The sequence below is a fragment of the Cyphomyrmex costatus genome, unplaced genomic scaffold (genome assembly GCF_001594065.2).
Source record: "Cyphomyrmex costatus isolate MS0001 unplaced genomic scaffold, Ccosl1.0 scaffold72, whole genome shotgun sequence".
Lineage (NCBI taxonomy): Eukaryota > Metazoa > Arthropoda > Insecta > Hymenoptera > Formicidae > Cyphomyrmex > Cyphomyrmex costatus.
The window spans coordinates 2,447,269-2,461,469 of NW_017280289.1; the positions used below are offsets into that span (position 1 = coordinate 2,447,269).

The following is a 14,201-nucleotide window of genomic DNA, read 5'->3' on the forward strand; positions in this document are numbered from 1 at the left end:
TTTCAGCTATCGTCTACTCGAAGAGTAGTAAAGTGACGGAACACGAAGCAGGTTCTAAGTTAAATCTCGATACTTTCCACAAGTGAGAGATTTGTATCGTCTAAAGTAAAGAGAAGACTTACGTAGAGAATGGCGTGAATTCGAGATCACGACTATTATACTATGATTTCACGATTTGATGATTCCATTATCAAATCATATTTTACATCATTTTTGTGCAAACTGGGTTAAATAAATGAATAACAGATTACATAGTCAATCCAAAATCTTTAACATTATTCTTAAAGAAAAGTGTTAAGGCACTCATTCAGATATTATACAAAATATTCTAAAGATAATTAAGTCTACAGGTTATAAGCAAAAAGGCAAAGTTATAAATCTATATTTTTATAGCTTTAAAAAAGTGTGAATTTATATTTAAATACATTTAATTTTTATCTCGTTAGATTATATAGTCGCGCTTAAAATTAGTATAAATACTAGAATATAAGTGTGTGCTATTCTCACAGTAATATTAATTTAATCATTCATATATTTTATATACGTATATATATATTTAGAGTACATTTAATAAATATAAATATTATATATATAAATATTATTTATATTGATATTTCTCTCAAGTAAAGTGCGATATAATTCATGATTCATTTTTCCTATTCAAAGAATAATTTCCTCGTGCTTTTGTATTTTAATTTGACAAGTCCAAAATTGCGCCGTTCATACCGTTTACACCGTTAATCGAAACTCGGAACGTCTATTTCCGGTGATCTGGAGAACGTTTCAAAGGTGGAATTCGTCCTTTTCTTCATTTCACTTCGAGGTCGTTGTGCGTTAACATCCTCGATTTTCGTTCTCCCTCATGCCAACCTCTTTTAACAATGCACGGTAGCATTGCCATATTAAAAGCAGAAACGGAGTTTCGCAGGATTCTCCGCAAATTAGAAATGCATTTAACTTCGTAGTTTTAAGTTTATGCATTCAAAGCATAAATTAACGCTTTACTACACATTATAAAATCAAAATCTGAGTAATAACAAGAACGTTCGTTCTATCGTGTAACTCCATTATGTATTAATCATCACATAATTATACTGTTTAAACTAAATTTTTCTTGAGAGAAAATAGGGTAAGAATCGTTCATTTTACCAAATTAAGATTAGAAAATTATTTTTAACGTCTTCCAAAAAGCCTGTAAATATATTTTAAATACAAAGAAACATGTAAGTATTTTTCTTCCTATCTTTCGGAATGCATTTATATACATCAAATTTTCTTTATCCATAAATATTTTATTTTACAAGTTATATCTATTTCAAGATCCCGCTATAAGATACGGAAACGAAATAGCTTTGGTATCATATTTCGCTTCTTACTCTATAGGTACATTCTGCTGTGTTTCTCGGTTCGGATGTAAAGTTCCTTAAATTTCGAGGAACGATTTGCGGGAACGATACGCGCTAGGGCGATAAATATAACGGCTCGTTTCTTTTTATCGTGCAAAACGCCGCCGATGTTCTCCGCTTCCACCTTTAGTACGTAACACCGCGGCGCGCATTCTCAGGCGTGTGTTTATACGCATTGTCTCATATATTACAAATTATCTCCCACTTGCAACAACGAGTTTTCACCAGACAATACTGCCGCGATAAAGTTGAAATTCACGGACTGCGGCCGTGAATTATTGGCGCCTTTAATTTCGCGGCTTTAGGTTTATACACTTTGGTGAGCATTTCTGCGTTCATGGGTAATTTTCCCGGCGGTAAAATGCCCAGGTTCGGACATTATTATATGCCCGGAAATATCAACTTTTTTTTATTATAACGTTACTTTTTGAGCGTTTCATTAAGCTCGAGGGCGCGTTAATATTCTCTCTCTTTAGATCGCTCACTCAGCCACTTTGAAAATCGCCTTTTCATGATACGCTTTTCATTTTACATGATCATTTAGTTAATATTTAATATTTTTAACATTTTTTATCACATACGTGTATGTAAAATTTCTTCGCAAATATAACTAATTCTTCCTAATGTATACACTTATATATACTTTCTAAAGTATATACATTTAATTTCAATAGTCATAATTTAATTTTATACAAAGCTATACATATATTAAATTTTTACAACTTTAATATTTGTTATTATTTTATGTAATTATAGTATATGATAATTTAATTTATATTTATAAAGCGTACAGAGTTTTTCTGTTTGAACTGACTTCTGTCAGAATGAGATAGAAAATAAAATTTAATAATTACGAAACTTTCGTTGAAAACTTCGTAATTTGCATTGTCTATTTTGATCCACGTATAAAAGCTATAAAAGCGATAAAACTATATATTCAAATTATTTTTATAAACATTTAGACATTTTCATTTTTCTATATTTCAAAATATACGGAAAAAATAAATCTATCTATTTCAAATAAAAAGATTTTATTTCCTTTATCACATTTTTAAGTACACTCTTATTAACAATATATAAATGCTTTCGTGATTCTCTTTGTTTTCTTATACTTTGTATCGCCTTTTACATTTTTTTACTAGATAAATATATTACCTATATATAAATATATTTCAATATTTTAATACATTTATATAACAGTTATATAATAATAATAAATATACATATAATATCTAATTTTCTTTTTAGATCTTTCATGAAAGATTATAAATGAAAATTATTTTCGTATCTCTTTCGAGATCATCTGAATTATAATATTAATAACATGACATTTCAAGAAATGTCGAATTTTCTACACATCTTTCACGTCAAATTATTATGTTGTTATATATAATAATTTCCTCGTGACGCAATTTAATCCATATGCACTATAGATCATATATTAATTCTCTCTTTAACTATATTTTTCATCGATTTTAGATTTATAAGACAAATTTAAAAGTTTAATGACTTTTTAGGAGTAATGATTAAAAAAGATAATTTAGAAACTGTTATTTTAAATTTTCAAATAATGTCTACATACAAAAAGTACATTGAAACTTAACGATTCTACACAGTAAAGAAACATTTTGTACTTGTGTTAAAAGATTTCTTATGTTAATTTATAAATAGTGTTTGTATTATTTTCTAACGAATTCATTTTGTGTTAAATTAACATAAAAAATTCAAGTGGATCGTTTGGAATACGTAAGATGTATAACATTTAATACAAATTTCCTCAACTATGTAGTTTAATATTAACCTGTAATACTAATTTTAAAATTAATAATGTGAATAGAAAAATTAAATAAATTTTTATTATAGCAATACAAATAATTGCAACATAATTGCCTTAACAATAATAATTAAAATAAAAATGATGTATATAATGTATCGAATATAGTAAATTCTAAACTACCAACTCATCGGATTGCGTATTTCATTCATCAAATCCTCAAAGGCTAAAGAATATAATTATGCTTATAATTTTCATATACTTAATTATCTCATATCTTTTCATGCCTTTTTTATCGTCTTCCGTACAATGAACTTCGACTGTTAAACATCTGCGAATATTTACTTTGATCTCGTTCTGCTATACGTAGAACGAGTCAAAAGAAAGTGCGGTTAAGTGATTAACTATCGTCGCGCGTCGTAGTAAACGAGTAAGAAATTATAGCGCAACTTCGCGGTTTTAAATTTGCGAATTTTTATTACGCGTACCCCCTCACTGCTTATTCACTTTCTGACTGTAGCACGAAACGAAAAAAGTTTTCAAGATTATTATCGAGCGAAAAAGCCAAGAGCTTCTACTCTTTTGGAGTTTTCGCCATCAGGTATCTCGGAATATCGTTCTCCGGCGAATTCGCGCGTATAATTGAAAAGGAATCCCACCGTGCTTTCCTTTCGCCCTTACTCTCGAGAACTGAACACGACACGCTGGTTCCATTAATGAGAAATCTTGGAGCTTATGCATAGCGTTTTAGAGTCGTTCTTTTCTACTTTGTTTATATTTCCTTCAATGCCTGCAATATGTTCCTCATTTTACGATAAGAGAATTTTATTCAGTTGAAACAACATTTATTTCAACATAATAAAATAAATATTAAAAAATGTGATAAATATAAAAATGTGAAACAGGTGATAAAATATGCGGAAAAAACGATGTTTTTAATAATTATTACTGGCATACACACACACACGCATTGTATGTATATATTAAGAGATGATTTCAAAAAATATATTGCAATGTAAAAAAACGCAGATGATTATTTTGATTTAGTTACTGTACGCTGTGCAAATCTATTTTCTAATATCACTTTATTTATAAACAAAATGTAATGCTAACAATAACCACAAAATTAAAATAGCAAACAAATTTCATTAACAATACGCCAAAACAAAAATAATGTCGATAGTTTAAAATTATTTCTTTTGTGGCTTTCGAAGAAATAATTGCTCATCTCTTGTAATTAAGAAAAATTGTTACAATTGTAACAGCGTTCCAAGTACTAATTACAGTGGTATATCGTAATCACGGAGCTGCTTTATATTTAACATTCACTCACCTCGATGATGCTGATACAGATCATAAGGTAGGGCGGTCGTATCCGGAAGCTCGGCTTCCTGGATGGCAGTGGATATCTGGGCGTTGGTCTGGGCGTGACTTCATCGTCACGTATTTTTTTATAGGAAGACGTGACGATGATCGGCGATTCCGGGGAATAGGGCGAGCCGGGTCCCGAGTATGTCGCATCCGTAGAATCCGACGATATCGTCGACAAAGTCGGCGAGTTTTCCAACAACGCTGCCTCGGCGTCCATTTTAGTATCTTAAACGAACAGAAAGAATAACGATTATAAGTATATATTACCGCAAAACAGTTGGATAAAAGTATACATTAAAAAATATGTTTTAAGTGGAACATGCAGTACACAACGCATTATAAAGATTAAATGTAATAAGATAATTTAAATATATGTTAAATGCTTATTTATAATGATTTATTTAAAAGTTTCCTAATAGGAAAACTATTTATAATATGTCTGAAATAAGTGTATTAAAAATATTTAAACACAATAAAAAACACAAACAATAAGAATAGAGAATACAAGAGTAATCGTGAATACTAAAATGCACGATTTCTGATGAAATTTCTTATTCCCTTCTACTATTGTCTATATTTTTTAATATTTTTAAGGCTTTTTACAGGTGATTCATTTAAATACCGATCTTGTTCTATCTTATTATTGTTTCATTTGTTTGTAATATAATATAATATAAAAATTCACTCAGAATTATAGAATTTATGAAACATTCTTTAAAAGAATCAGATTGTATATGTTGTAAGATAAAGAATCTGATTTCACGTAGCTTTAATTTGATAATTTTACATCTTGCGTGTTAGAGAATGTCCGCGTGTGTAATAGAATCAAGTATATATTACATGCGTTACTTATCTGAAGACAAAAGAGAGAGAAAGCGGAAGCCGCTGAAAGTCGAGAAAATAAAACTTCAATCAAACAGCTTTACTGGGAGAGCACATTTTTATAAATTTTCTTTTTTATCTAACGACAATTATTAAGCCATTACACGTAATCCTACAATCCTAGTAACGATTCTGGCACTCGCTCTGCAATGAAGTCAGCCTTTCGGCAGCTTAGTTCGCAGATATCGTCAGCTTTCGTCGGCCTCTCCCATGTGGAAGCCTCCCTCTATAATTCAGCCGCAAATCCTATAATGGTGCGAAAGACGTGTTTCGTGAAGCAATTTGCAGAACGGTGCAATTTGTACGCCTACATACGTTACGCGTACTGGCACAGGTTAATCTTGAAACGATACTTCGTATTCGGAATTCGTCATGTAGGTATAAAGTGACTCGTAAACGGAATAAGGGAAGCGAGCAGTTTTAACAAAAAAGACCAACAAGGGGGAAGAGTTTACGTAGAATTTAAATTATAAAACGAAGGTGTAAAACCCAAGACCTGGCTGTTTTAATTTTCGTGACATCAGAGAAACATATACTATAGATTCAACAGTGATAACATAATTTTTTATTGCAGAAAGGCAAAATTTAAATTCAATTTACATAATAATCAACATTGTTATATATATTATTACATAACATATTTCAAAAATATAACACGTTAATGTATGTATGTGTAATATATATTAACACAATCAGCTCGGCAAATTTATTATTACTTGTGTAATATCACTGTCTTTACAATTACCACTAGTTAATTTTCTAGGTAAACAATAATGGCTACCATGATTGTCCTTCTATAACAACATAGGTACTTCAAACTATTCATGCAGTGTGTTATGAATACTTTAATAAATGTCCATAACGTAAACGTTACAGTTTACTACAATTTTTCATTTCAGCAGCTTTGTTACTTTCGAAATGATTAATAATCAGTTTACAATGATTGCTTACTAACTCTGTCTTCTGAGAACACTTGATAATTGTTTTGATTTCATCATAATTTCGATTGATCATTGTCTAATAAGAATTTTGGTATAGCATGCTATGCATCTTCAATGATCACAAATTTTAACAAATTATGCATTTTCGAGACGAATGTGCAGGTTTAACATAGGTAGAAGGGAATACTATTGCATCCGAATCCGGTACGTTGGTTATATGTTCTTCTTGTACATCGTCTGAATAGTCGTTTGGCGCATCGTGTAGATGTTCTTCTAATACATCCGAAGACAATCTCTGTTTTGACTGAGGTTTGTGCGACAGGAAAGCGATTACATACGGCCGATTATATGCAGCTCGCCTTAAATTATCCAGGTATGCGAGCGCGTCATCAAAATATGCTTGATGTCTACGCAGTTTGCTTGGTAATAGTGGTAAAGGTGGTCTGCGTTGTGGTACGTCAATTATATACGGAATAGGATCCGCATATAATTCTGAACTGTCCAAATCGGCCACATCATCGGCCTCAAAATGTACCAGATGTTTATGTAATCTACTTGGTGGTTGAGGCTTGCGTCGCGATGCGTCAATTAAATACGGTGGCACTGGTGGTAGAATGGATCCCGTGTCTTGTTCCGAACTGATGACCACGTCATCATCCGAATGTTTAATGTGCTTTCTTTGGGGTATTGGAGACTGTACCTCGGCTAGCAAAATTTCGCAATGTAGTTGAATCACCATTAATAATAAAACAGCTCGAATCGCACATTGGAATCCCATAATGATTGTTAAATGTCAAGAGAAACTTTGTCAAAAAAGATCTGGATCAAGTCTCTGATAGTTGCCACTACGTTCTGCTTTAACTTGTCAGGACTTGCTCTCTTAAATCGAGAAGCTGGATCGTAAAAGATAATCGAATTCATAAAGGCACTGTTGAAACGCGACATGAGCTATATAATACCTATGAACGTTTCGTTATATGATTGGCAATGTACATTTACCAACAGCAAGATCTCGCACTTTAATGTACATTGATTCATTTCACGCTAACATTATCTCATCAACGCTTTATTAAATGGCGGATTAAGGAGCTAATTCTTTTATTATTAACAGCCCATTTCATTGTCCGACAATCAGTTTTCGGTCCACCAGCAATACACTTAAACTTTCAGATCATTCACGCATATATTACATTCTGGGGCTGCAACTTTTTACACGCAAATGCAAAATATGACACCAAGAAATTATTTTGAATAATAAGTATAAATAGTACTCTTAATAGTACTCTCTTTGATATAATTCTAAATAATAAAAACAAACTCCATATCATAATTAAAATTATAACAATAATACAAAAACAGAATATGTTCATACTTGTGAAACTGTGATACGTAAAGATGATGTTTGGAGTTACAGAATAATGCTTGTATTTGTCAGGATTAATTCTTCGGAACTATATTCCGCAATCAAACTAAAGCCACCTAGTCAACTCCCATAGCCTGACCGGCTTAAAACTCGATCTCACGCGTTCTAGACCGAAACGAGCCAAGAGCGGGGCGCCGACGAAGAGAGCGATATCACACTGAAATCGCTGGTTTTCGTGGGTATCCGCCAGTTTCGCGGTGTGGCACACCGGGGCCGAAACTTGGCGAGCCAACAATTCAACGGCAAATTCTAGGGTGACCCGAAAACACGAACCGAACAAAGAGCGTTGGCGGTCGGACAAAGAGATCATGAGAAGCGAGTGAAGAGAAAAGCAGAAGGAGCCACACAAGTTCTCTCAGCCTCCGCTCTTTGGGGTGGCCCGATCGACAAGCATATCATTCTTATCTGTCTCTTCTATCAAAGTGCCACTTCATTTCTCTATCTCTCGAACAGATTCATTTGCCGGTGCGCTGCAATTCCAAATGCACGCGTAATGTCTATGCACGAGATGTCGAGAATAATGCATAACTATATTCGCGTAGTTCACGCCGCGCCATAAATGCCTGCAAGCTCGTTGGCGCTCATTAACTTTAGAATGTCCCTCTTGAGGCCCCATTGCTTTTTCATACAGCACTCTCTGTACTTTGAGTTTAATTTTAGTCCGTGTTTAACTCATTTAAATAATCCTTAATTATAAAATACATAAAATAATTAATACATAAAATAGTTAAGAATAACCTTTTTTTTTTTCTTTTCTTTTAAATAATCCTCTTAAGATTCTTAATTATAACATTTGAATAATATTTCTGGAAATTACTCTCTTATTTTAAAATCTCTTCATTATAAGATTGTGTACAAAATTTTTAGTACAAGAGTACAAGACGATGGTCGCATCTCCTCTTCTCGAGTTATCTCTTCTTTTCTTCCGTGAGGCAGAATCGTGTTCGAGCCAACTGCATTATGCCGCTTCTGGCAAGGGTATTATTAGCTCCTCGCATTATTGTCTTGGATTAACTCACCCATGCAAAAAGCTGTAATTTCTGGTTAACTCGTGCGCATGTTTTTTCTGTAGTTACCCAAATGATAATAAGTATGAATTTAAATTTGTGCGGTATCGTTGTGCGATGTCAAAAAGTTTGTTCATAATTCCTTATTAAATACTATATAATTAAAACACCAAATTACTCCCTTTTATCTAGTAGATTTCATTAATAAAATATATAAATTGTTATTACACGTATATACATATCTACAATATTTCCATATTTCTCTCGAAAATATCAAAGTCACGTTCCAACGCATGAATTTTGATCTCACATTTTGCAACCTCTCTTTTAATAATTTCCTTTTTACATAGTTGGAAAATTTATGTTAAATTCAAAAATATTTCACTATACAATCCACTTAAATTATTGTGTTCATTTAACACAAGAAGAATATATCAGAAAGTAACACAAACATTATGAAAGAATTAACGCAAAAAACGTAACATCGACAACAATTTGTAAGCAATTATATTTCTCCATTAAAATTAATATTTATAATATGTTAAAACACATATTTTTTCATTAATTCACATTCATTAATTCACACTCATTAATTCACATTAATTTTAAAGTTTACGTTTTTAAAAACATTATTTTTTAATTATTTGTTCACTTACTCATAAATTGTGTTATTTAAACACTAAGAAATGTTGAACATCAGTTCAGTACAAAATATGTCAATAACATAATCGCATTATGCTAAATTAAAACACTTGGATATATTTAAAAATTCAATACAAAATTTTAACAAGAACCTGAAATAGACCGTTTCTAGCATAAACACAAAATATTTTTTACCGTGTAAAATATTCCAAGCAAAAATGGATTGAATCCATTTTTACAAAACTTCACAATCTCATAATTTGAAATAAATCTTATAAACCAGCATTCTTTTTATGAGGATTTTAATTTTGTTTACGGCTGCTATTTTTATAAACAAAGGAGGAGAATTTAATTAAGCAATATCGTACGTTATTTCAAACGGTGCAACCAGTTCTCGATGCAACGTTCTTGCGCATGAAATTATTTGTATTCGCCTTTGAGGCTTTTGGCGAAGATTATTCGCCTGTTATTCAGGAAGAGCACAAACGAGCCGAAAGCGCAGAGCGAAGCCACACTGCACTGGAAGCGGAAGCGCACGGTGCACTTTCGACCGCAGATCAATGAACGTTCGTTCGCGGTTAGCTGGCTGCATTGCACGCGCGTGGCGAATAAGCGAGCGAACAAACGTGCATGCGTGCGTGCATTCGTAAAATCTACGGCGGCCGTATTTCGTGCTACGGCGGAATGGGCACGGCGGCGCTAGGACGACGCCATCGTAAATGGCGATTCGCCGCCGTATAATTCAGAAATATCAATTCTACGCGAACGTGGACATAGATCGTTGCTCTATGACATTAACTCTTTGTTCTCCGTTGTGGATGTTTGCGTTGGTCTACGCTTCCGCCATTTCGTTAAATTTACGTCACGTTATTATATGGAGATGCGACGTAGGATAAAATTACATTATAACTGATCATTTTGATAATTATATATGCACTACAAACTTTTACATTTAAAATATAAGATCGTGACTTGCTTACTTTTTATATTAATTATGGGACAGCCGGAGTTTACTGATAAACTTGTAGATGCGACTTCAAAATCGTGTGTGTGTACAAAATTGCCTTTGATATATTTTTAAATATCTCGAAAATATTTTATTTTCGTATATGCATAAATGTTATTGATAATATTAAAAATTAATCTTATGTAATTAATATTTTTATTAAATATTTAAAAAAATACTTTTAACGGAATCCAATTTTTTCACGAATAAAAAAAACACGCCAACGTAAAATTGTGATATGACATAGTAAAACTACAGTAATCGCGACGTATTACTGATTTTAACATTTTCAAACGCGCGAAAATTCACATTAACGCGCGCGATTTGAGTCTGAAGTATTTTCACGGCAGTGAGAGAAACGTTACAGTTTCGCAAGTTACACCACGCGGCAGCGATGGACGTTAATCGCTGATGAAACTTCGACTTCATCGGAATACGCGCGGGATCTGGGTCCTGCAGGGTACGGCTTAATGAAGCATTGACGTGTCCGGCAAAACCGTGTACCTGTCCGCGTGTAATTAACGTAACGCCGGCATCGGTCCGTGGGCCACGCAAATCAAGCGGTACGCTGAGAGCGAACCCGAGCGAACCCAAAGCCGTAATTAGAGGCTCTCGCGGCGCAAAGAACAATGGAGTAGGTGTGTTCGCGTTATCTCCGTACCTGTCGATATTTGTGGCTGCCCAAGACGCGGCTTGAATATCGATGGGCTTGGGTGACCTCTGGGTAGAACATATGAAACTTCCGGGATTATCATTCACGTATAACAAAGAACAAATTTTCATATAGTGTTTATTATATTTGACAAAATTCTTGGGACATCTTCACACAATTATTTATTTTTACTTTGTAAAAATTTGAGAGCGTTTTGAAATCTGTATAATTTTTATCGTTATATTAGGTACAAATTAATTCGGTCCGTTTTTTTTGTGTTCAAAAATGCATTTATTTTTCAAAACAAAATGAATGAACAGATTAATTAAAGTATTGTCCATCGCTGGCTACTATACTTTTTCCCATCTCTCAGGCAATTTTCGAATTCCATCTCGAAAAAATGACTCGTCTTTGGAGGCGATCATCTTTTGAAAAACGGACCGAACTAATTTGTACTCCCAATATATGTACTTTAAAAGGTAAGTGATACAAAAAAATCATAAAAATGAAAAGGTCAAACCATGTTCAAAAAAAGATCCTCAAAAATTTAAACTTTTTTATCTAATAACAATATATTACCATGAAAGTAACTCGAAAAGTAACCTCGACCGTCGTGCGGCATTTGATGACTGCGCGCGAGGCGGTGAGGTGAGGGGGACAGCGGAAGGCGGAGACGATTCGAAAATCGGCCGAAAGTTTGCATACACTTTATGTATGTTCACTTTGAACTGGCATCTTTCATTAATAAAATATCAGTTACTTTTCATGGTAATATATTATTATTAGATAAAAAGGTTTATATTTGTGAGGATCTTTTTTTGAACATGGCTTGACTTTTTCATTTTTATGATGTTTATTTAAGCGCGTTTTTAATACTGACATTTCTAAAATAGAATTTTTTAAAGCACTCAAATTAGTTTCAAATTCGATGTGTTCTATGATAAATCTTATAAACAAATCTTTGGTGTACCTATGAGTTCATTACTATCCCCCCTAGTTGCGGATATCGTGATACAAGATTTAAAATCAGTTTCTTTAAAAAAATATATATTTTTTCAATGACATCGGTGTTTTATATAAGATATGTTGATGACATCTAGCCACAGACAGATGTAAATTACACGGTATGTAAATAAACATTGAATCGCACATAGCATTATTTACCGACCAGTTAGAATTTGTTTATCGATCGAAGTGCGTGTCTTGCGAAATGCGTTATATGAAGGCTGAAAAAGTCGATATGATTTTTATTTATGGTGAATGTCGCCAAATTATAAGAGAAGCAGTAGATTTGTATGCTAAAAGATTTCTCGATCGTTTCCATCCCCCACTTTCTGTTTTTTCAAATATAGTAAAATCTTTTCAAGAAACAGGAAGTCTGGGTAATAAAAACCGCAAACGAATCAAGAAAGCAACTGAACACTACAAGAAGATGATATGTTTGTTACTAAAATCTTATTTACCGACGAAGCTACATTTACAAACAATGGACAAGTAAATCTTCGCAACCTGCACTATTTGTCAATAGAAAACCTGTCGAAAACTGTGTAGATACAATACTTTTTTAAGATATTCGTGTACATTTCAACACACATCTCTTGTTTATTTTGATACGGATTATATAAATAGTATAGCCTTTTAATCAATAAAGTTTAATTAGTATTGGGTTTAACAAATAATTATGGTAGATCGAATATCTCCTTGACTAATGTTTATTAGCAATAAAAGAATGACGTATCAATGGAAACATATTTATCCTATTCGACTAAAGCTGAAGCGTAATTATTGACAGAGAGATAGAATCAGAATTTAATTAATCTATCACATCGTGTCACATCACGAAGATAATACTGATTAATTAATTAGCATTATTGACGATTGTCATTCGTATCTATAATGATTCTGATGTTAAACAGCATACAAAGGTAATTAAATCATGCGACATTACTCAATACATATTCGCTAATCGCCACCAGGAAATAATTCTTCCATCTAAATAAATAAATATTATTATTAAACATTATGAAATAATGATAATAATAAATATACACATCACATATTTAATATTAACTAATATGAAATTATTTGCAGTTCTCTGATGTATACGTGTGCTTTTTCAATAACCTAAAATACAAGACATGTTCTATACGAGAGAAATTGAGTACTCGTTAACAGGGATAACGCGACTTCCTTTCGAGAGTTTGCGATGTCGAAAGTTTCGCGAGGGACCAATCTCCGTCATTAATTATTCCACGATAGCGTGAATACCTACGATTGGCTCATTAATTTTCAGCAACGTCATATCGACTTTCTGTCGAGAAGCCTTGATATCCCAAAATCCCGGCGACGTTACCGATCGTAGCGTGAGTGAACGTGTGTCAAAACGCCGCGGTGCTGTCTGGCCGGCCACAAATCAAAATTGCAACCGTGTGTGCGTTGTCTGAATGATCCCTGAATTTACCATGACTGTGCAACGTCGTTTGGGAGGGGAGGGGGGGGGGGGGGGGAAACGAGGAACGTCGCTGTGCGTATATGTGCCGTCATTGCGCGGGAAAATTTGCGAGAATTTTCGGAAAGTTCGCGATCTCTTTTTCTCTCGCTCTCGGAACCAGCGGAAATTGCTACGTGTACGTCACGCGATATTACGAAATCACGGTATCGTGCGATATATACTGCCTGTGTGCCCAGGCGCTGCCGCGCGGGCCACCTCAATCTCGCGGTGTCAAAATAAAATTTGAAATATTATAAAGCCTCGGATGTGAAACGGGCGCGAATAAAAATTGCGCGAGGACACGCGACGGAATAATTTTGTCATTTTACGGAGATGCTCGAAACGCGCGTCCGTGGTATACCTTGACATTTTCGCAACAAATCGAGAGAGCCGAGAGGTGCGATGACAATGTAAATACCGCGTGAAAATTGTTCAAACCGAATGGAAGTCACACCTAAATCGGAATGTATTAATTCTCTGTCATAGTCAAATAACCATGGAGATCATAATATTTTAATGTCATTCTCTCATCCTTCATTTTCTCTTATTATTTCTTATTTTAATTGTAAATGATCAATATAGATAATTAACTGTATATATTTTAAG

The 14,201-nt window shown here is 33.4% G+C and overlaps 1 protein-coding gene across 1 annotated transcript in view; it reads right to left on the reverse strand.

The window, feature by feature from the left end:
• The window catches only part of rho-6 (serine protease rhomboid 6), a 130,036-nt gene that overhangs the window by 8,722 nt on the left and 107,113 nt on the right, over positions 1-14,201 (reverse strand). Inside the window, exon 2 of the mRNA XM_018548384.1 lies at positions 4,514-4,776. Coding sequence (XP_018403886.1) covers positions 4,514-4,768 — 255 coding nt within the window. The 5' untranslated portion in view covers positions 4,769-4,776. The remainder of the gene's footprint in view (positions 1-4,513; positions 4,777-14,201) is intronic.